The sequence below is a fragment of the Lissotriton vulgaris genome, chromosome 8 (assembly GCF_964263255.1).
Source record: "Lissotriton vulgaris chromosome 8, aLisVul1.2, whole genome shotgun sequence".
In the NCBI taxonomy this organism is placed as follows: domain Eukaryota; kingdom Metazoa; phylum Chordata; class Amphibia; order Caudata; family Salamandridae; genus Lissotriton; species Lissotriton vulgaris.
In genome coordinates this window covers 1,239,633,283-1,239,657,802 of record NC_141696.1, presented here as the reverse complement: position 1 = coordinate 1,239,657,802, position 24,520 = coordinate 1,239,633,283, and the positions used below count along the sequence as shown (strand labels likewise).

The 24,520-nt window shown below is 49.3% G+C and overlaps 1 protein-coding gene across 1 annotated transcript in view; it reads right to left on the bottom strand.

Moving 5' to 3' along the window:
* Nucleotides 1-24,520, bottom strand: part of KATNAL1 (katanin catalytic subunit A1 like 1) — a 321,796-nt gene that overhangs the window by 96,392 nt on the left and 200,884 nt on the right. Inside the window, exon 8 of the mRNA XM_086935151.1 lies at nt 14,636-14,762. Coding sequence (XP_086791277.1) covers nt 14,636-14,762 — 127 coding nt within the window. The remainder of the gene's footprint in view (nt 1-14,635; nt 14,763-24,520) is intronic.

The window sequence follows — 24,520 nt, the reverse complement described above, 5'->3', positions numbered from 1 at the left end:
GCCACTCCAGGGCCTTCCCCTGAATGCCCTTCGACCGAAGACGGTCAATCAGGATGGGGTGAGAGACGGTGTTGAATGCTGCCGACAAGTTTAAAGGAGGTAGAGGACTTGAAGGAAGTGTAACTTCAAGGATTTCAAGATGGATTCTGTTAGTATTGGAATATAATTTTGAGGTTGAATATATGAAAGGCCTCAAGATTATTTTAGCAAACTGTCTAGGATGCCTATTACGGTGAGTGAGGAAGAATGTGAAGTTGAAGTTGACGTAATAAGGTATAGTGAGGAACAAGCTTTTGTTAAGGAGGAATGGGATTCAGCAATGCTGAATGACGATGTGTTACAAAAGGTCATGCAAGGTGTATCTGATGGTTGGGGTGGCGATCTTGTTCATGCCTATTGCTTCAAAGGTTGTAATAATGTGGAGTCAGAATTGAGTGTTAGAGAAGGTAAGTTATGGAGAAGGAACAAATTGGTACCACCGTCAGAACCTAGATCTAAAATTGTCAACATTGCTCACGAAGGACACCTGGGCAGGAACATGACTAAAAGGCGTGTACGTCAATCGTTTTGGTGGTCTGGATTAGATAAAGATGTTGAAGAAGCCATTAAGTATTGCTATGCTTGTGCCACTCGCGATAAAACTAAAATTGTACGCCAACCGCCTCTTGCATGCGTAAAGTTTCTGCTACGTCCTTGGGAAAGAGTAGCATTAGATTTCCTTGGTCCAATTTCCAGATAAGGTTCAAATTGTAAGTTTCTACTGGTTTTGATAGATTATCATTCCAAATGGTTTGTTGTAGAAACTACTGACAGCATTGTAACAGAAAAAGTCATCACGTTTCTGGATAGAGTTTTTATGAATGAGGGAATTCTAAAAACACTTGTATCAGACAATGGGCCTCAGTTAGTGTCAAGAGGAATGCAAGAATATCTTTGTAAAATGGGTGTGAAGCATGAGAGAGTTGCCTTGTTCAGGACTCAAGCCAATGGTTTCGTGGAAAGGACTAACCGTTTGATTATAGAGAAAGCTGCTGGCTCGCAATATCCATTCATTTCACAGTCAGTTACTGTATCAGGAGAAGTGGCCCTTGACCTCTGTCCCCCTTTTTTTTTCTTTGTTGAGAGTTTTATATAGCGCAAACTCGGCCCGCCAGGGGCCACTGCCTGTCCTTAAAGAAATTAAACTGAAGTTTCATTTTTCTTTTTTAAATGCATCCCATTTGCCATTAAGGAAAACGGGTTCAATAAAAATAATTATTTCTTAAAAAGCAGTCACAGACATGGTAGTTTGCTGACCCCAGCAGGCCACCATCCCTGTGAGTGCTAGCCATAGCAATGACTTTTGCAAAAAACACAGTTGATGGACAGAATGCAGAACAATGTCTTACATTCACCCAAGTACAAATATCTGGGCCTAAATCCATTGTTTTTTTGCACTCCACACCTCCCTAGGTCAGACAATGGCTTTATGCAAATCAGCCTTGATCCTGTGCCTCATGGGAACAATCCAGCCCGAACTACCAAGCCATGTCTTTCCTAGACCGGAATCAAGCATCCAAGGACCGGTTTCTGGCTATCAGTTTTCTTCAGCCTGGATAGCTAGACTCCGGTGATGTGGGGAGCCTGGGACTCATGTCTGAGCATAGCTATCCAGGCTGAAGAAGGCTGATAGCCAGAAACCGGTCCTTGGATGCTTGATTCTGGTCTAGGAAAGACATGGCTTGGTAGTTCGGGCTGGACTGTTCCCATGGGGCACAGGGTCAAGGCTGATTTGCATATAGCCAGTGTCTGACCTAGGGTGGTGTGGAGTGCAAAAAAACAATGGATTTAGGCCCAGATCTTTGTACTGGGGTGAATGTAAGACATTGTTATGCATTCTGTCCATCAACTGTGTTTTTTGTAATTTTCACCCCGAGTGGGCTGGGTATGCTCAGACGTGAGTCCCAGGCTCTCGCCATCACTGGAGTCAAGCTATCCAGGCTGAAGAAGGCTGATAGCCAGAAACCGGTCCTTGGATGCTTAATTCCGGTCTAGAAAGACATGGCTTGGTAGTTCGGGCTGGACTGTTCCCATGGGGCAGAGGGTCAAGGCTGATTTGCATATAGCCAGTGTCTGACCTAGGGTGGTGTGGAGTGCAAAAAAAGATGGATTTAGGCCCGGATCTTTGTACTGGGGTGAATGTAAGACATTGTTCTGTATTCTGTCCATCAACTGTGTTTTTTGCAATTTTCACCCCGAGTGGGCTGGGTATACTCAGACGTGAGTCCCAGGCTCTCCACATCACTGGAGTCAAGCTATCCAGGCTGAAGAAGGCTGATAGCCAGAAACCGGTCCTTGGATGCTTGATTCCGGTCTAGGAAAGACATGGCGTGGTAGTTCGGGCTTGACTGTTCCCATGGGGCACAGGGTCAAGGCTGATTTGCATATAGCCAGTGTCTGACCTAGGGTGGTGTGGAGTGCAAAAAAACTATGGATTTAGGCCCGATCTTTGTACTGGGGTGAATGTAAGACATTGTTCTGCATTCTGTCCATCAACTGTGTTTTTTGCAATTTTCACCCCGAGTGGGCTGGGTATGCTCAGACGTGAGTCCCAGGCACTCCACATCACTGGAGTCAAGCTATCCAGGCTGAAGAAGGCTGATAGCCAGAAACCGGTCCTTGGATGCTTGATTCCGGTCTAGGAAAGACATGGCTTGGTAGTTCGGGCTGGACTGTTCCCATGGGGCACAGGGTCAAGGCTGATTTGCATATAGCCAGTGTCTGACCTAGGGTGGTGTGGAGTGCAAAAAAACTATGGATTTAGGCCCGATCTTTGTACTGGGGTGAATGTAAGACATTGTTCTGCATTCTGTCCATCAACTGTGTTTTTTGCAATTTTCACCCCGAGTGGGCTGGGTATGCTCAGACCCGTGTCCCAGGCTCTCCACATCACTGGAGTCAAGCTATCCAGGCTGAAGAAGGCTGATAGCCAGAAACCGGTCCTTGGATGCTTGATTCCGGTCTAGGAAGGACATGGCTTGGTAGTTCAGGCTGGACTGTTCCCATGGGGCATAGGGTCAAGGCTGATTTGCATATAGCCAGTGTCTGGTCTGACCTAGGGTGGTGTGGAGTGCAAAAAAAAACGATGGATTTAGGCCCAGATCTTTGTACTGGGGTGAATGTAAGACATTGTTCTGCATTCTGTCCATCAACTGTGTTTTTTGCAATTATTAATATTAATGAGGCATGCAATTTGCGACCCCATTAGGAATTACAAAGAGTGTTGTGCATCCCAATTTGCGAGTCGCAAATGCAACACAATTTACGAATCGCAAATTGGTGGGTCGTACATTTGACCATAAAAGTGTAAAACAAATAATACATTATTGTTAAGCATTTTAGCTAATGTATTTTTACCCTCTCTCTCTGCCAGCTGCTTAATTCATTTCTGGAAAAATTAAGTACGAGAGGCAATACACCTAATGCAAAGTACTAAATCTTTTGGGGAAGATAGTTTTGCCTCTAAATTCTATAAACCTTTCATCAATCACATAACTCATCAGAACAGATTTTTTGCAACCAATGAATGCTTCTTGGCGTAAAAATCTGATCATTTTTAAACAAAGACAGTTCCTTCCACAGTGATCCAACTCATAGCAGATTAAGTATTCCACCTCGAGAGCCAGGAATTTTTGTTTTTGATGTGGAAGTTCTATAACTTTCTTTCCTGGCTTACATGGTTGATTCCGGTTTATTCTTCGGTTTATTCTTCTGTTGGGCAATCACCTTATTTGATAGGCATTTACTGCCCTCAGTTAATAGCAGCATGCTCACCTGTGTATAATGTCACAATAATCTTCCAAACAATAATTTGAGGGCACAGTATCCAAAGTTCAACCCAAAAAAGTTTATTTTAACATCAAATCAACGCATGCTGTGGGAATTGATTTCTTCATCAGGGCCACATATAGTCACAAAACTTTCTTTGTGATTCTAAAGATCACCCATGGCATAAGGGTGGCTCCCATAACAAAATGCTGCCACTGGGACAACAGAAGTAATTTTTTTGGGATATAAGGAGCCACACATGGCCCTACCTGTTTCACCAGCCATTACTGCCCATTATGCATCTAAACAAACCTGCCACAGAAAGGTTTCCTTGGTATCTGAACATGTTGAGATTAAGCTGAAACTTTAGGTTGTGCTAAATAAACAACTTTTGCTAAGTCTTATTTTTTATACAGAGATAAAGCATTGGCTGGACAATAGATTTATTGTGTCTTATCTGTGTGCTAACGATATTTAATATTTTCCCCCATGCCAATCTTCAAGAGTATGCGTTGACTGTTTGACCACATTACCACCTGACATTTAAATTCTGTAGGGTTCCTGTGATGTAGGGAAAATGTAAAATACTTGAAAAAAGGATTGCTCAGTTGACCCCAAGCTCCACATAACCCCATTTAACTAGCCCAACGGTAAGAAATGCATTCTTAAATTCTATGTCAGAACAGAGGGAAGTCTCAAACAAACGGTAGTTCTTTCATAGTGTCCGGTAATGCCACATAGTCCTTCTCCAATGTCAATTCCTCCTCTTTCTTCTCTGCTTCGCAGCCAGTTACATTTGCTGTCCTGTTTCTCCTCGGGGAATTTACTGTGTGTGACCTTGTAGCAATTTTTTTTAAGTGTTAATTGCTGTCTTTACCGGAGGCACGTCTTACACCCTCCAGGATGTTTGCAGAATTGTGTCTGTTTTTTCTCTACAGATTCCTGGCCGCGGGAATGCTTCACCGCTCCTCACGCGGCCACGCCAGGCAAGTTGCGGTGCTTAGAACAGCCCGCTAGGTGGACTCTCTCGTCTCGCTGCTCCCGCGGCGCGTCTCTTCAATTTGGGAAGCTGCGGAAGACGCGCTGACGGAGCCTTGGCCCACCGCTGTCTCTGTTACGCCCGTCTTTCGGGTCTGTATTTCCCGCATTGACTCACTGATTGTATGCCCCGGCAGGGGTCCATATTACGGCAGAGTCTGTGAGAACGCCTTAGGGCATAATGATTGTGCACAGAGAGATATATTCTCCGGCGCGAAGAGAGCGCATTGGTTGAGGCTTTAACCATGTGGGTGGTGCGCAGCAGAGCCTGGTCAGGTTTACCTGTGTGTAATTTGTATATTTCTGAATATACTCTGTGCGCAGGGTAGTGCAAGCCTGATTGCAGGCCTTGGCTCTGCCCTAATCATTGTTCTGGGTCCCCCAGCAACCAGTTACCACATCCTTGGCGTCCATACATTATAACCCTCTACAATCCTTTTGTGGGCAGTGATATACCTTGTGTGCGTGCATATATTGATATTTTGGCTGATTTGTGCGCAGTCAGAATCATGGAAGCACAAGACTGGGTGTATCAGGAGGAAGAGTCCCAGTCTTTCATGCAATGGGACAATGGTTTTTTGAGGCAGTCGACTCCTCTATCTATAGGGTAGTCAATGAGGTAGTGGGTCCCATGGAGCTGTGCATGTCGGAAAGAATTGTCCATGAGTGCGCAAGGTTGGCTCATGTCCATTCAGACACCACGACCTCCCCTTCCTCTTCCCCCTGCGAGCGAAGAGGCTCCGCCGCCTAAGAAAAAATGCGCCAATGGGGTTGACAAGGATGCGGTTACATGTCTTAAGAGTGCATTTTTGGCGCAAGGGACACCCCCCCTCCCCCCCCCCCACTCCCTTGGTGCCTCCTGAACCCCGAGACTCCTGACCCAGCGTCCCCCGATCCTGATGAACAGTCCCTGGGGATTCGTAAGACGATGCAGGTCCTTCACGCCCTTGATGTCCTGTGGTCACCTCTCCCGCTGCTTAAGGGGAGGATTACGGCATGCTGGACACTACCTGGGCCCCTGGGGAGAAGGTGGCAAAGTTTGTGGCGGGCCGTCTCTAGAAGCCTCTTGAAAAGGAGGCCCGGGCTGTCTCAAGGCAGAGTGCCCGAGGCCAACCTTGGAAGGTAAAGTGGCTTTTACCCCAGAGACGGATTCCAAGATGGCCATATTTTTGGCTTAATATATGAAGAACCCGCACAAAGGCATCAATCGATCTAGGCGCTCATATCGAGATAAGATTCTGGAAGTCATTGGTCCTATGACCAAAATTTTAGATATGGCTGAGGAAGCCAAGGTATCTGGAGCCCATATCTCTCCTGAAGTACTCTATAATCGGGCCCAGCGGGCCATCCCTTTCATGGGCAACGCTAACTGAACCCTGTCAACGAAGCGTCGCCGCTCGTTGTTAATTAAACTTGATCCTAAATCGGAAGAGGGCGCAGTCGCATAAGGTGGTCTGTTTGGGGACCCTTTCGTTAAGGAGCTCGGAAAATTAGTAGCGACCTTTACCTCATTGGATAAGGCACAATCAAATATTAAACGAGTGTTCAACAAGCAGGTTTTCCAAGGGGACGGTTGAGGGTGTGGCCGCTCGCCCAGCCGTGGTTTCCAGCAGAATCTTCAAAAAGGACAAGTTTCCGAGTGCGGTCAGTACAACATCAGCGCCAACTATACCAGCGCTTCAGGGGCCGAGGGGGCTTCAAGAAGAATGCTGGAGGCGGAAATTCAACCGTTAAGTGTTATACCTTCCTCTAAAATCCGCATTGGGGGCGGTTGGCAGACTTTCTGGAAGCATGGCTGGCTAGAACTTCAGACACCTGGGTCCTTAAAACTCTGCAAGGGTTCCATATAGAATTCTGCGACCATCCACAGCAGGAGACCCACCCACGGCCTATTTGCTTCACCGTCCGTGACGCAGAACTGATCGACGAGGAAGTCTCTGCGCTACTGAACAAAGGAGCTATCCGCCTGCATCTCGACGGTTTCCTGAGCAACTTATTTCTAGTGGACAAACCCGACGGGGCAGCAGGCCGGTCATCAATCTTCAAGACTTCAATGGTTTGGGTGGTTTATCCCCACTTCACTCACGTCCTGGAGGGGATTCACCTCCTCCAGGACGTCCTTCTTCCATCTGACAGGATGGTGCATCTGGACTTGAAGGATGCCTATCTGGTGGTCGCAAAACACCCTCCTCATCGGCGTTTTCTTCAGTTCCGTTGGAGGGATTCAATATTCGAATTCACCTCCCTTCCGTTTGGTCTTTCCTCAGCACCATGGTGCTTTACCAAGGTGCTCCACCCGGCAGTGGAGTTCCTCAGGGAACAGCGTATTCGACTGATCGTGTATTTAGACGACATTCTCCTCATGGCACTATGTCCCAAGAACTTGACCTCCCAGCTTCATCAGGCGGTGAACCTCTTGCAGGGGCTGGGTTTTCGTCATCAACGAGGTAAAGTCGTTCCTCATTCCTTCACAAAAAGTGATTTTTCTGGGTTTCGTGGTGGATTCGGTCCAACCCTCGTTGAGCTTTCAGTCCCAGAAAATGGCCAAAATACGCCACGAGCTACGACAGACTATGTCCAGACCGCGTGTGTCCCTCCGACAGATTGCCAGGCTGGTGAGGCTCCTGTCTTTGTCCATCCAGGCAATCTTCCCAGGTCCTTTGCACTATCAGTCCCGCTCACTGCGGAGGTGAGAGAAGAAATAGTGGGGTGTTTGTTTCACATGGACGCATGGAACTGTAGGGTGATTTTCGGTTCCGTACCATCATAGAGTCAGACGCCATCAGGTCTGGTTGGGGCGCTCGTTGTGGGGTATTCTCCATCGACTGAGTTTGGTCGTTAGACTAGCTAGCACTTCATATCCACTGCCTGGAACTTCTGGTCTTTCGCAGTTCGTTACAGGACCAAGAACAAGGTTAAATCTTGTGTTCTTCTCAAGATGGATAACATATCCGTGGTCCGGTCCGTCAATCATCTGGGGGCCCTCGATCCAGGGGCCTAGCGAATCTGGCGAAGGATTTGGGGGATTTTTGCCTGGCTAAACAGGTCTCTGTGACAGCGGAGTATCTCCCGGGCCAGGGCAACCAGATGGCAGATTGGCACTCACGGCACCTGCACGATGCCAGCCTGTGGAAGTTGGACCCTCAAGTCTATCAATGGCTAGCAGATCTTTGGGGCCCTTTTATGACGGACCTCTTTGCATCGCGTTTCGATCATCAAGTGAAGTAGTTCTTCAGTTGGAGGCCGGACCCGCAGGCCGCGGCCACGAACGCCTTCCTCCAAGATTGGAGTCTGGAGATCGGGTATGCTTTCCCACCATTCTCCATGATCACAAGAGCGGCGGCCCAGATCCGCCGGCAGGAGGCGGAAGAGGTGATGGTGACGCCCTTTTGGAGATCTCAAGTCTGGTTTCCGGTTCTACTGGAACTGTCTTGAATTTCTCCAATCTGACTCCCCCGGCTTCCTCATCTTCTTCTGAGCCCGGATCGAATGCCGCATCATCTCACGGCTCAGGGTTCCCTAGAGTTGATGGCCTGGCGACTTCCAGGCAACGCTGGTCACTCCCAGGCCTATCGCAACCGGCTGAACACCTCTTGTCTAAGGTCCGGGTAGACAGTACCAGTAAACGTTACCGTTCCTCTTGGACAAGATGTGTTAGTTGGTGTCTTCGAAGGCACTTGGATCCCGTGGCAGCAGACGTTGTTCAGATTCTGAATTACTTGGCTGACCTGGCTTCAGAGGGCTTAGTGTATCGTTCGATCAATGCCATTAGGTCGGCAATTTCCGCTGGTCATGCCCCGGTGGATAGAGCTCCCGTGGGGGAACATCCTTTTGTTTGCAGCCTTCTGCGAGGTATCCGCCTCTCATTGCCCCCGGAGCCGCAGCACTCTTCTTTATGGGACGTCAATCTATTCTTGAATTTGTTCATTCCTGGCAACCAAATAGGTATCTCTCTTTTTTTTTTTTTTAAACATATTTTTGTATTCAATCAATATTTATTCAATCAATAAGTTTGTGCCCTGAATTTTGTGTATCCTAGAGCATCTCACTGCGCCTAGACACCCTAGGGTATTAGTTGCGCATTAAAAATCCCATAAATAAAATAAATAAATAAATATTCATTTTCCAACTATTAACATACCAAAATATGGATCTTCCCATGTATCCCATACACGTCCGTTGAATTCTACTATTGACAATATCATCAATCAAGTCATGGTACGTCCCCCTCCCGTGTCCCTCCCCCTCCACCACCGGTGTGACTCCATAGGATAATCTTTCAGCTATTACTGGACGTTAGAATCTCTTGTACTAATGATCGTGAAACAGTTGTGTTACAGTACAGGTCGAACATAGTTACTCAGAAATCATCATTGAGTCCATCAACCAAGTCCTGGTTCCTTCACCTTGAATCAACGTTTCCTCTGGGTTTTGCTCCTCTTCCGGTTCCGACCCCTCCCCTGATTCTGACTCTGGGGTCAACAATAGTCCCACTAAGGCCTCCCACGCCCTCGCCGCCTCCAGCGTCCTCTCATTCTTAGTTCTCAAGGCCTGTTGCAGCCTAAGCGCACTTTCACTCTGCGCCCATTTTGGCATCTCCGCCCGCCACCTTTCCAACCCTGGCCCCTTGCGATTTCCAGCGCATTGCGATTTCTCTTTTAGCCAATACGAGGCCAAGGTCTATAAATTTACTTGTCACTTTCGTTCTGGTGGCATGTGGGAACCAATGTAACAAACAAACTCCCTCATCTAGTTCTAATGTCCTATCTGTTACATGGCACAGTAGATCCAATACTCCTTTCCAATACGCTCCTAGGCTTGTACATCCCCACAACATGTGCTGTAAGTCGTCTCCCTCCAAACTACACCTCGGGCACTGAGCGGCCACCGCCCCAAAGTACTGATTGAGCTTGGCTGGTGTCAAATACGCCCTGTGCAGGATGTAGAACTGAACTAGTTGGAATCTAGCATTCTTTGTACATTTCCAGGCCCTCCTAACGAGCTGGTCTCACGTTGTCTCCGGAATTTCTCTACCCAGGTCTCGCTCCCACTTCCCCTGCAACGTACGCAGTGGCTCCTGAGTTTCAGTTAACATGCGCATGTAAAGGCATGTAATGGCCTTAACGGTTCCCGCCCCATCACCACATATTGGCACACCATGGAAGTAGGTGGTTCGGATAGACCCATCCCCCAATAACGCTGTATAGCGGAAACAAGCGCTGAATGCAGCAAGTAATCCCCCCACAATAGATCATATTTCTGTTGAAGGGTTTGAAACGGCAACAGAGTTTCATTTTCATAGAGGTCTCCCAGCACTTGAAGCCCTAGATCCTCCCAGGCAGCCAGCGCCGCCCAGTCCCCGCCATGCGGTAAGGCCGTACACATTCCCAGTGGTATCTCCGGAGTCTCTCCTTGAAAGAACTTTTCAGACAAGTTGGCTATGCTTTTGTGTCTGATCTCATATAGGAGTGTCAGATGTCAGGGCCTTGGATGTTTCAGCAAGAGATTTTTCCCCGGATGGGGTTACTTTCACGGTAGGACGTCGTACCAAAGTCGCATTCACGTACGGTGTCCTACCCGGCGTTTTCAGACGTTCCCAAGTTGTGTGTTGTGGGTTGCCTCAAGGCATATGAAGACTTGACACAAGAATTTCGGCCTCCAGGCGAATGCCATTTGCTTATTTCACTAAATAAATCTCTTCCCCTACTTTAGCCAGGTGTGTGCGCTGGGTCATGCAGGAGGCGGGTATTGACACAAGGCAGTTTGGAGCCCTCTCTGTATGGGGGGCCATTGCCTCGAAAGCTTTTGCGTTGGCAGCTCATCTGGAGGACTTGATGCAGGCGGCGGATTGGTCCTCCGACTCGACCTACAAGAGGTTTTACTTTAAGCCTGTGATAGGGGTCGCTCAATTGGTGGCAAGTAAGCTTTAAACTAGAATAATCCGAAACCTCTGGTCCTGACATAGAATAGAAATTTGCCTAGTCCTATAATGGTAAGTTTCAATTCTATTAAGGTCGCGGAGGCGAAAATTATCCCACCCAATGCACTTTCGGTGCAAACCCTCTCCATTCTGGGGTAAGTAATTTGTTCATGAGGTTCACTAGTCTCGTAATGAATGTATTGTTTATATTGGTGCACAGAATTTTGCTTCGGTGCCTTACGTTATTTTTTTTTTTGCTAGGAAATGAGCGTTTGAAACAGGACCAGTGATGGTAATCTTGGCGTACTCTGCGCGAAGAAAGAGGAGGGGTTGACATAGGAGAAGGACTATGTGGCATTACTGGACACTATGTAAGGACTAGCGTTTGAGACCTCCCTCTGTTCATAGGAGTGGATGTTTTTGATGGAAGTTTTCTCTTTGGATGCTATGGATTTGTTATTGTGAATAAAGCAAAGAGAGAATAGCATAATCATTGCCTTCGCCGCTTCCTTAATCGAATTGAAACTTACAGTTACAGGGCTAGGCACATTTCTGTTCATCTGTCAAAGATAAGAACCTCAGCACATGTCATTAGATTCCTAAACTCCATGTAATGAACACCAACTTTCTGGGTAGGGCATAGATGATGCGATCTACCCCTAATTGGAGGATGTGTATACTAAAGCTCAGTATCCAAACTGGAATAATCCAGTGTGGTATGTACAATACATTTACCACCAGGTCTGATAGAGTCCACACTACTTGCATCTAACAGATTATGCAGATTATAAACAATGCGATCACATTGATCAGTTTAGATAGAGGAGATAAACTCAACAAAGTAAACCCTTTACGTCATCAATATCATAGTCGTCCCCAAAATTGGAATACTCATCTTCAATTCTCTTGACAAAAATGAGAATCAGTGCCCGCTTTCAGCCTGAGCAAAGGAAATTACCCTGCTCTCCAACAACCTTGATCCTTTCTGTGAAGCAGACAATGTTGTTGCCAAAGAGACAACAAATTCCCCCAGTTTGGTCATTAAGGTAAGAATCTCAATCTACGCCATGGAAGGAACTGGTGGCAGCAGAGCAAGCACTTGCTTCTCAGCACTCCCAATACATTCCAGTAAATGACTTGAGATTAGCTCTGGTTCATCTTTACCATCTAAAGAGATACAATCAGTACAACTAGATCACCTTATGAGGTATCAACATAGAATGCCCTTCCAGGAAGCATAAAGTTGTAATTACTCAGCATCAAATTAAAAACTAACCACACCTACAAAACCTGGCTGAATACTGCAAAAACAAACCCACACCTGGGCCACCTACACCACTGAACCTAAAGAAACAGCAACATTTGAATGCAAGGAAAGATAAAGAACGAAGATAGGATTTTTATCTATGCCTCTTCATCTGAACATTGGCAACTACATTTCTCTGTGCCTTTACCTCTCCCCATCAGCAAACCTCCACTTGGTGCCCAACCCCTGGATGTCTGACGTACGTATTCAAAAGTAATTATTTTTCTGTTACTTGTCAGGGTTTTGCACATGAACATACCACTGGAAATGGCAGGGGAAAGAACGCACTCTCTCATTCGGAAGATGGGTCCGTAAATGCTGTGGAGTGTGTTGGCAAACTGGTTATCAATTTCAGTAACTGGTGTCAACTTTGACATTGCATCAATCCCAGTTATCTTTGATGACGCAGAAGGCGGTAGAATTCTCCAAGGATCAAGCTGAATGAAAAGCTCATATTTCAGAAACTGGAGAACAGGAGATATTGTCTTATCCTACAAACTGAACCTTGTATGGCTTCACAAGGTCAGATTCGATGATGGAACGTCTAATGAACCAGAACAATTTTAAGTCAGGCCTTCCAAGTGTGATCAGGAAACACAGCTATAATACATAGATTCAGAACAGAGTGTGGAAAAATCAGACACTTAACTAAGGAATACCACAGACTAAGCATTATATCCTATGCTGACAACATCCAGATCATCTTCTCACTCTCAGAAGATCCTGCCAACAAAAGAACCAACTACCACAGGTGCATGACGAGCATCACCAACTGGTTGAAGGACAACTGCGTGAGGCTCAACACAGACACAACAGAAGTACTGATCTTTGGCAACACACCACCCCTTGGAACGACTCCTGGTGGCCCTCGGAACTAGGAGCATCAGCCAAACCGACCGGCCACGCCTAAAATCTCAGGATAATCATGGACAGCAAACTGGCCATGCAGTTTCAGATCAACGCAGTCACCTGTGCCTGCTTTCGCACACTTCCCATGTTACAATAACTCCAAATGGCTGATCTGAGCACCCGGCGTATCGTCTCTCATGCCCTGATCACAGGCCCATTATACTACAGCAATGCACCCTATGCTGGGATCACCACACACCTTCTGCAGAAACTCCACACCATACAGAACTCTGCTGCCAAACTCATTCTCGACCTGTCTGGACAGATCCACATCACCCCAATCTCAGAAAACTCCACTGGTTCCTATTCAGGAGAGATGCCAATTCAAGCTGATGATTCACGCCTACAAAGCCCTGCACAACCATGGACCAGCCTAGATCAACCATCGCCTGAAATTCCACCACCCTACCAGACAACTACGCTCTGTCTCCCTCTCACTCGCACACACTCCCTGCATCTCCTGAAGCAACAACGGAGGACGCTCCTTCTCCTACCTCGCAGCTAAACATGGAACGGACTACCTCTGCAGCTACCAATCTCCGCCTCTCTACTGGAATTCGGAGAGCACTTGACTTGGCTGTTTGACTGAGTAACCTGAACCATTATGACCCTCAAACACCTGGATGCCCTCTCAGGTGATTAGCCTCACTATATACATCTACTTGATTGATTGAATACCGAATAAACAACTCTCTGGCTTATTTAAAACCTTCCAAAGATTTGCTTATGAAGTGGTTCAGAGTCAAGAGAGAACATGGTACATGGGAGAAAGGTGCATTCTTAGTAGTCTGCTTGTAGCTTTGGCTCAATGGTTCCATTCACAGAAAAGGGTGCAACCAATACAGAATATGAATGCAATAATGTATGCAAATAATGCCATTAGATCTTGATAATCAGTTGATAATCAAAGATAAGGGTGTTAATACCCGTACAAAGAGGTCTTTATAGGTAAGGGACTTTATTATCACTGAAGCATTCATATGGTCTAATCTTAACCTTTAAACACCCTCTTCAAATCTTCATAGCCTGGACAGTCTGTTGGATAGATGCTTCCTTCCAGGACAGTGCTTTAAGGTATCTTTAGCAACCAAGGTTATGAGTGGACCCTGTGGTGGTTTGGGAAAATGGATTTCATATGATTCCAGATGGATACTTGATTTCAGCACTATAGGCAAACATGCATAATACATTTTCATAGGTGTAGAAATAGTTCCAATGCTATACGCATATCAATGTTTCTGCTAGCATATTAGACTGCTTGCTTCTTAGCCATTAAAAAATGATTCATAAAATGTAAACAGAAAGTGGATTTGAATGTAGACGTTACAACTATGTGAAACTGAAATTGTTTTAGTAACAAAGAAAAACCAAAGGGGGTAATGAACGGAGCGTTGACAATACAAACACTCACTCCCAGTCAACTGATCTTGGTTTAATCCATCAGCGTTCTTTAGCTCACTCCGACACGACAGTTCAGACATGGCCATATGCAAATCAGTCTGACCCTGTGCCTCATGGGAACAGTCCAGCTCGAAATGCCAACTGTCAACGCTCCGTCCATCATCCCCTTTGGTTTTTCATTGTTTTAGTAACACCAATAATTTTAAGCAAAAAGAGTTGAAGAGCAAAGGAACTCCTGCTGAAATACAGCTTACCATCCATCTGGACCAGCAGCTCCGACTTGACTCTCCGACTAGCCTCATGTTCATCTGAAGTGCCTCTACGACTGCAGATAGAATCAATTTCATCAATAAAGATAGTTGTTGGTGCATAAAATCTAGCCTTGAAGAATGTAAAATAAAGACACAAATTAAACCGAGAAAAGAAAAGAAAGAAAACACAATGTACCACAAATTTGCCATTATATAAATTCGCAAATATCAGCTTCATTAAAACATTTTAATTGTGATCACCTTTCGCTGACACCTTCACTAATTTGCTATAATCTATGATGATTACTTAACACGACAGGCTGTTATTTCACTGCTTCTTTTACCTTTACCTCCTATTCTCGGGACCTTACCAGACAAACTCAGTTGTGAAATCATATTTCTGTCTTAATAGATTTAATCACAAACATTTTTAAGAAGCAAAAGTTTGCACAGGGATTGGAAATACAAGTTGTGAGATATAAAAAGTTACTTATCTGGTAGAGACTGTATTGAGTCATACATGCCTTATATTAGAATACTAGCAGCCCCTCCAGACATTGTCCGGGTCTTATTATTTGTTTAGGACCCACACCGACGGTCTCCGTCCCCCAGTGTGTTTCAGACGCACCCAGGCTAGGCACACACTGCATTCGGACCCAGTATGTGTGAGACAACGGGCAGTCCCCCAAGGGAGTAGAGCGAAGGGTTACTTACCACGCCTCCATGTGAACACAGAAGCCCATTGATCGCATACACCCAGGTGCTTGATTGGTATCCTAATTTTAGAATGTGGCGTGATTTGCAGTAATTGTCCCAGCAGACACGCTCATTCGCGTGTGGCCCCGGCGCCTTATTATTTTGTATGTACGACCCACTTGGCATGAAGGCGACCTACATGGCATGACGTGCGGAACGTAACGGCAATTGTGCGCGCCTCGCGCTTAACGCATACGCCCATTGAAGGCTTTTGCTCCATGTCACACCCCCATCGCACACCCCCAGCGTTTGCCACGCCCGCAGCACACGCCCACAGCACAACGCAGAAGTTTACAGAACGCTTTGGTTTTTGTCGTCAGGCCGCGCCCCGCCCACGCCCACAAGGGACTACTTTGCTGGCACGGTTATTTTACCTTTTAAATGTATATGGTGGGCATCTGCATAGCCTATGTCCTTCTGCTGCAACTGCCCTTTACAATGCTGTATTGAGTGTTGTGATTGGTGCTGTGGTTACTGAGATTACCCGCCTCAAAGGTTTGGGCTCTCTCTTTATAATATTAGTATAGATTCTGCAGTAGTCAGACTGGATCCAGACATTTTTAAGTAATTCCCTTCCTCGTCGGTAGGTGACATTGTTCAGCTTTGGCATTGTCCGCACCAGAGGTGACGTGAGCAGTGCTATATAGGCACCCTCCCAGCGAGCTGACATCAGTTCTTGACTGTTTATTCTGATCAGAAGAACGGAGCCAAGCTGAGAAGCGAGGGACTACTGTGCTAAAAGTGGGGTCCTAGGGTGTGGCCTAGCTGAAAATGGAGTAGGACGTGCCTTGCCGACTTTCCGGGCCCTTGTGAGCTACCCGGTTTCATCCACAGCATCGGGTTGTATTTGAACATTGTTTACAGCAGGGGGCACCTGGGCACCTCAATGCAAATCGGGGCTGGGGAGCTATTTCACTCTATCACTGTGGCCAGATGACAGAATAGCGAGCTCCTGCCTCGGCCTAATTTCCTTCACTCTGTCATCCTTGAAGATTTGTGCCGTGCACTACAGCAATAATGGCGGGGACCAGTGGCTGCCTTGCTGTGATACCTGTGCAGTGTGAGTGCGGCTGGGATGCTCCCTGGGGAGGGAGCGCCTGCATGACCTGGTATCCATAGTCCTTGGTATTAGTCCCCGACAACTTCAGAGTGTCTGGAAGAGGATTAGAGACTCAATGCTGTGACTCCTCCTTCCGCTTGCCTTCTGGAATTGGGAGCCACTGTGGTCGCAGAGTCTGAACAGCAGCCTCTCTATTGAAAAAGTTTTGGGCTGGTGACATGATTGGGCTGACTGTGGGAGCTTGAGTGTTTCAGCCCGGGCCCCTGAGAGCTGTTTAACCACGAGCAGCTGCATGGACTGCACAGCTCGGAGCCCGAAGTATGATGGGGAGCGGTGGCGAACCTTACTTTCCCTTTTGCCAGCTACTGCTATCTACAGACGGCATGCACCAGCCCTCCCTGAGGCAGTGACACATACCGGCCTCCCCTACACCTGCTGAACATTGGCGCTGGCTCCTCCCTTTCATCTCCTGCTCGCCATGGCCTTCACGTCGGATCAATAACGTGCCTGGTACTTGCAGGGGCCAAGAACAGCCCCTCGTCCATGACCATCACTAACTGTGAGTTGCTGCAGCCTGGTGGGAGGGGGGTGGAGCTGTGATGCATGGATGACACTTTTTTACTTAGCACGGAGTGTGGGGTGTGTACCCCAGCGATCACGCACCTAAAGGCTTATGAACTTGCCTGCACAGGGATGGAAAGTGACGCCCGCATCCCAGCCTGACCTCCCCGGTTTGTTTGGACCCTTGCAGAGCCTATGCTTTTACTGTGAATTACTCATGACACACATGGAGTAATATCCCCCCCGGGCACACACGCCTGCTCCCTGCCTGTTGATCATTCTGGGACCGCCTAAGTAATTGGTACTTAGCTAGGCTAGCCACGTGACATCTACCATGCAGCGTGGTGGGGTGAATAACATAGCAGCTCTGAACTTTCCGCACTTGATCCTGTGCCCTAGACCACCATGCCATGCTCTAAATCCACTAAGGATAATCCGGTGACCTCCTAGTGGAACAAACTCCCCCATCTGACTGTAAGATGACAGACCCTCCTCCCACTCCCATCCGAGGGAGCTTGACTACAGTAACTATCTCACAAGACTACATGGCCCACTTTTTACAGGATATCCACTCAGAAATGGGGTCGCTCAAGGTGGACTTCAAAACTTGCCTCAAGACATTTGGAGCTAGGGAGGCATGTGGATGATTTGAAGCAAACTGTAGATGCCCGATCTGAGGTTCCGGAAATGTTGCAGCGACGCATAGTAGCACTTGAAGAGCAACAGATTGAATTACAAACTAAGAAGGGGATCTAGAAAATTGGAGCCACTGACAACATACGCAAGGGCCCCTCCCCAACTTGCATGCCCACCAGGGATGAGCTACACCCTATCTGGAACACAGTGAAATTTCGTCAACCAGACAAACGTCAAACAGATGCATCATCACAAGAGACCAAGTGTGACGTTGTACAGCACCGTTGGAACATGGGGATGGACCCCTCGCCAGCTCCCTCCACCTCTGGCTCCCTAGAAATGTAATGGTGCACTCACATCAATGTACAGACCTCTCCCAATGCTCGAGCCACTTCGACTACTACACTCTTTTAAAGACTAAGGAAGTGCTGGGTCACGGGGACGCGGGCTATCTTCTCATGCCTGAAATTTGACTTTATCTGATGGTCAGCTTCCCATGATTCGCACCCCAGGAGGGTGACTCCTCAAGCGGGATCTGTGCAAGTAGATGCCAGTCTACGCAGGATGGGGGCCCTATAGGTCCGATACCTTTGGGTTGTGATGTTTATTTTTCTTTCCTAGGTCAACCAATGCCTGAGCTTGTTGCAACCGAACTCTTCAGGTAATACAATGCCTACTTTCAACACCAGTTGGGAGGCACAAGCTTTGCCTTCCTACTATATTGGCGCAAGGAACTATTTTGTTGCCCTGTCACCTTCTATGCTGCAAAGAGAGGGTGGGGGGATGGCACTGGATCTCTTCCTCTTCCCCAATTTTCGCCCCAATTTTATTTTTGCATTACACTGCCACCACAAACTCCTCTGAACTATGACGCGAGCAGTGGGTACTAGATTGCTCTCCCTCAATGCCCGCGGTCTCTGTTCACCGAACAAACACAAACATATCTGCAGGTACATACCGAGACATGACCCGGATGCTGTCTTCCTCCAGGAGACCCACCTTATGGGGGCGGAAAGACATAGGATGGTTTACCCGAAATACCTGCTGCACTATTGGGTATACGCTGACACTTAAACACTGAGGTGGGCATTTTATGCAAAGCAGGCTTCAGCTCCTCTGTCTCGAAGATGGCAAAGGATAAGGAAGATCCCTTTCTCACACTGCATATGCTTTGGGATAAACAGCCGCTCACACTTCTCAGCATCTATGCTCCAAACTCTGAACAGGACTCCTATATTTGATGCATTCTGCATTATCAACTAGCAGGGGGAGGGTGACATTATCGTTGGCAGTGACTTTAATTTGGTGTGGGATGCTGAACTGGACAGAAGCATGGTCATCTTTCAGGCCACTTGGGCTATATCTGCCAGCTTAAGAGGGACATCACAGACTTGGGGCTTAAGGAAGCTTGGCATTAAAAACACCCCGATGTGTGGGATAACTCCTTTTATTCCTATGTTCATACATCGTACTCCTGCATTGATCAGGTCTTTGTAATCCATTCCCTCCTTCGCAACCTCGACACAGTGGAGATCTGATATCTCTATTTCTGACCACGCTCACATTGAACTGTTTTGGTCTGACAGCATCTCCTCTTGACGGGGTCCACTGTGCTGGCACTTACCCCTGCAGCTCCTCCGCTTTCCGGTGGACGTGGCCGTGATCCGGAAAGGGGATAGTGTGAGTATTAAGAGTTCAATGCTCAGCCTGATACCTCACTCCATACACTTTCCAATGGGTTCCAAGCTTCCCTCTGGGGGGGGGGGGTTGTTGAGCTCCTCCATATCCATAGCCAGGGGCGGCGAGAGGCCCGTTGCGCAGAATCCAATCTGACAGCATAGGTTAAGGCCATAGAGCGACAGGATCAGGTAGCCCCCTGCGCCGAAGTAAATGGCAATTTCCTGTTTTGCGTGGCCAACTGAGGCTTCACAGAACCAGTAGAGCTGAACACTCCCTTTTGGCACTGTGGCAGACATACTACGAGGGAGGCAACAAGGTAGGCATGCTTTTGACTCACAGATTCCGCCAAGCACAGAGTAGGGCGCATATTGCGGGACTCTAGACTGGATACAACGGACGGGCCATCACTGAGTGAGTCAAACAACAGGTATTACATAACTATTATCAATCCCTCTACAAGTATAGCAATGTCTCCCCACACTGATAGAGGAATATCGGAGCACCTGCGAGTGGGATCCCCTCCATCCCCCACATGCGGAGTTCCTTAATGCTCAGATTACCCTTGAGGAGTTGCATAGTTCAGGCCCTCCTGCTCGGCAAGACCCCACGGCCCAATGGGCTTTCTATCATCTTTTATCAGCTGTTTATGTGTCACCTAGGCAGCACTTGCGTTATCTCTTTGAGACATTCCGTATTCAGAATACAGGCATTGAGCCACACCTATCCACACCTATCTTTCTAATTTGCTAGCTTTACTGTACTTTATAAATGGCTACTTTTCATTGGTTAATTTGGTCACTAGTCCCTCCTTTTTCTTTTGTAACTTCCCAGGAGGACTGCCCCTCATACATGTGGTGTTACTGCCGGAGCACTCTTTCGTTTGGGCTCAGGAACTCACTCAAGCTCATACTTGCTCCCTCTCCTCATAATTATGAACAGCTGCTCTTTATATCTGCTACCGCTTGCTCCACCTCCTTGGCTACAGCTTCACCCCTCACTGCTAACCAACCTCAAACACCTCCTAGAGTTCTGCTTGTTTTTCCTTTTAATATAAAATACTGCTTCACACTTAACCTCCCAGTGCTGTCTCTCCCCACCCCTTCCGCAACACTGCTTGACTGCCCCTCAGAGATTGCAGTTTTTTTTGTATAATCTAAATTAGTGGAGACCAAGCAGAAGACAAAGTGATTTGCAATGAATCTTCGAATGTTGAGCTGACGGCTGGGCTTGAACACTGGTCCCCAGCTCACGAATCAGCAGCTCGGACTGCTGAGCCAGATCCTTTCCTTCTGGGGATAGTATGTAACAGAATAACAGCTCTGAGCCTGAATTAATATGTAATTCAGAAAGATCAAAGGCTGGTTATTCAGCAAATATCATGCCACACTCACAGCAGTCAAGGCTGAGTGGACAGTGAACTGAAAAGGTATGCCCGGCACTGAATGTAAGGCACTTTTTATCTTACGAGGGGGCCCAAGACAAAGCTGTCGACTGTGGTACTAAAAAAACAGGTTTGCATCTGGCATTGGCTCAACATTCTGTGATTCTGGGGCGTGGCCAGCAGCATGGCTGGTTAGGAAGTGCCTCTCCGGAGCTCCCGGAGTGCTGCCGCAGAATCCAACGATAATACGATCCCAGGGCACCCAAAATACAAAAAACAGGAGCAGTAATACCCCCGGGGGTAGAGGAGCGGACTTGCCTGCAACAAAACAACCTCCCTCTTCCAGAAATCCCCCAGAGACGAGTGCCAGCGTGCACACCCCTCCGGGCAAGATGGCAGACCCGATTTCGGAGCTCCGTCACTGAGCCGGAGACGGGTAGAAGAGCCGGTGTACTCCAGTGTAGGCAGACCTCGGTCCGGGGCAACACCGCAGGGGGCCCAGTGGTGAGAGCGGAGGCCTAGCTGAGGGGCTCGTCCCGCTCCGGAGCCCTGCTGCCCAGCATCCGATCGACGGCCTGAGAGGACTTGACCAGCTGGGCCGTCCAGCGGGGGCGCCGCTCGCGATGCTGTGCGGACCCATGAAGACAGACTGCGGACTGGAGAGGCAGTGAAGCGGGCCTAGCGGTGAGAGTGGGAGCCCGGCTGGAAGGCTCGAGACGCTCCGGACTCCGGCTGCCCCGCACCAAGATGGCGGCCAGAGGAGAGAAGGCCCGATAAACAATCCGGTGGGCACTCAATCAAAGTCCCGGTAGCCGGTGAGGAGAGAGCGAGAGAGCTCTGGACCGAGGCCTGTGCGGGGGCTTGAGCCGGGGAAAGCAACACTTCTGAAATACTGAGGCCCCCCCCCCCCCTCGTGTGCCGATCTCCGCCTGACCCCTTCCGGCTTGGCGGCTGTGGCGGGGAGTTGCTGGTGAGCCGCTGAGGGGACCGCGGGCTGTGGATCCGACGTCTCTCGAGGAGAAAAGCGGGAACACGCCGATCGACGGACTGAAAGGAGGTGAGGAGTGGGGGGGTCGGACGCCGTAGGTACACCGGGGTGGCCCCCCCCTCCATGCCCTCATAGCTACAGCCCGCCTGCCCTATAACGCCGTGGCGGACGGAGCAGCGAGGGAGTGACTGGCCGACCCGGAGGCCCCTGGCCTGTGAGCTAATGTCCCTTGAGGAAGAAGCGGGAAGGCTCCTTGGACTGCGGCCTGCGCAGGGGTGGGGGCCAGGGAGGCTAACCCTGCTGGGAATCTGGGGCGCCCCCCCCTCACTCTCGCCGCTGCTTCTCTGCGCCACCGGGGCGGCCGGAGCCGCGCAGCGCAGTCTGGAAGGCCCCTGACTCGGCGGGTATCCCCCTCCGGGGCCTACGTATCCGCAGACGGGGTACCCGGTCCAGCACCCCCCCCTTTCACGGCGAGGAGTCTGGCCCCCCCCCCCTCCCTGGCCTCTCACATCTGCGGGCTGGGACGGAGCCCCCCCACACTGGGGGCAAGACTGCAAGTACCACACGGGAGGGCCACCCGGAGACACTGTGTAGGTGGCCTTGGGGCAGCGGCGAGGAGGAGCAGCCGTACCTGGACAGATGAACGGGTCGGTGGACTACCACGCGGCCAGCTGAACGAAGGCCGGTCGCCCGTCGGCCCGCGTGGGAGCGGAGGTGGGAGCATAGCCAGGCGGACGCCGGTTCCGCAGTTCTCAGAGTGAGAAACGCCACGCCACGCCACGCAGAGTCATTGACCCCGGGCAGGTGAGCCGAAGAGGTCTGGGCCAGCAGGTTGCGACGGGTGAGCGACCCTGAGACACGGCCAGCTATGGGGAAGAAGGACCCGCCTCCCAAGCCACCGAAGCAGGGTCCCATGGACAACTTTGCGGCACCCAAACAACAGCTAGAGGCCCTTCATGCGCCTTCCGGGGTGCGGACCGACACTAACCTACTACTGGAAGCCATCCAGGCGTCCAGGGCGGACATCCAGGAGTCACGGGCGGCGTTGGAGGTGAAAATCAGGGAAGTTGGGTCTGAAGTGACGCTGCTCCGACAGGACTTCCGCAAACTGTCGGATAGGGTGACGGCGACCGAAACTAGGATCGGCGAGAATGACGACGCGATAACCACCCTGAAGAAAGACATGGCAGAGTTGCAGGCATCCCACCGACAACTGCTGTGGAAGGTGGACGATGACGAAAACAGGGCGAGACGCAATAACCTGCGCTTCGTAGGTTTTAGAGAAGGAATCAAATGAGGGAGCATGACCCTGTTTCTACGCACCTGGCTGAAGGAGACCTTCCCCACTGCGCAGTTCTCTCCTTGCTTCATCATCGAGAGGGCGCATAGGGCCCTCCTGGCAAAACCACCTGAAGGAGCAAGACCGAGACCGGTCATTGCGCGTTTTCTTAATTTCGCAGACAGAGACTTGATCCTGAGGGAGGCCAGAAAAAAGAGAGAGATCCGCCTGGAAAACACGACGATAATGATATTCCCGGACTACAGTCAGGAGGTACAGAGACAACGTCGCTCTTTCGACGCTGTGAAGGCGAAGCTGAGGACACTAAATCTCCCTTACATGCTCCTGTTCCCTGCGAAGCTTAAAGGGCTTTATAAGGACAAGTCTATCTTTTTCACACATCCGGAGGACGCCTGGCAGTGGCTCGAAGAACGCCCTATCCTTAACAGCAGGGAGGCCGCTGGGCGAGAGGAGCTGGACAGAGCAATACGGCAAAGTTCTCAGTGGGAATTGCCGAAACCACAAAGGCGGAGGTCGCGTAGGGTGAAGAAGCAAACTCCGGCGACGCCATACAGAGGTCATGACCCAGGTCGTGCGCGGAGAGGACGCTCGGAGTCGCCAGGGACACACCCAGGAGCAGGATCTAGGTTCAGCTGCCTCTGGAATAACATTCGGTCGGAAGGCGACGACGCGGAGGAGCTGGGGAGCCGCACATCGGGGGGAGAGGAGGAGGGGAGAACGCAGGAATTCGTCCATCCGCTGGCAGAGGCGATCCGCCATTTGGAGCAGGACGATTCGGGGCTGAACTGCGCTCCAGTGACACAAAACACAAGACTCACATTCATGACTGGGGGTGCACCTGGTTCTTAATGGTGGCAGCCCGGCATGGAGAAGCACGCATGTTGACACGCCCTCTTGTTTAACACGTTTTACTGTGTGTTTTCTCTGTTGGTTTTCTGAAGGGAGGGATGGGTGGGTGGGCGACAGGCCTACTCCTGCGGACAGGTCTGTCCTGTGTTAGGATGCAACTGGATGGGGAGGGATGGTGGGGAGGGGGCGGGAGTGGGGGTGCCAAGTTGATTCAAGTTGGGGAATGGGGAGGGAGAATTGGGGGGGGGGGGGGGACAATAGTTGGGGAGAGGCAGCGAAACACTTTGAACCTCCACACCACATATACATGCCCGAGATTAACTCCAGATAGTTACCGCTTTTTCGAATGGCGAGTGCCGTAGGCAATCCACAGGGGGAGATAGGGGAACAAGCGTCCTGACCTGGAACGCCAATGGTCTGGGCTCTAAGGTCAAGAGAGGTTTGGTGAATGCCTACATTAAAAGGGTAGACCCGGATGTTACCTTCCTGCAGGAAACCCATCTCAAGGGTACTCAGTGTGCCTTCATTGCTAGGGGTAGACATATAGTCCTGGCTCATGCGGGTTATACCTCCGACTCCAGAGGGGTGGCGGTCATCATCAAAAAAACCTCCCCATTCTGCATCACACGCACCTGGATAGATACACAGGGGACGTACGCTGGGGTGCAGGGGACCCG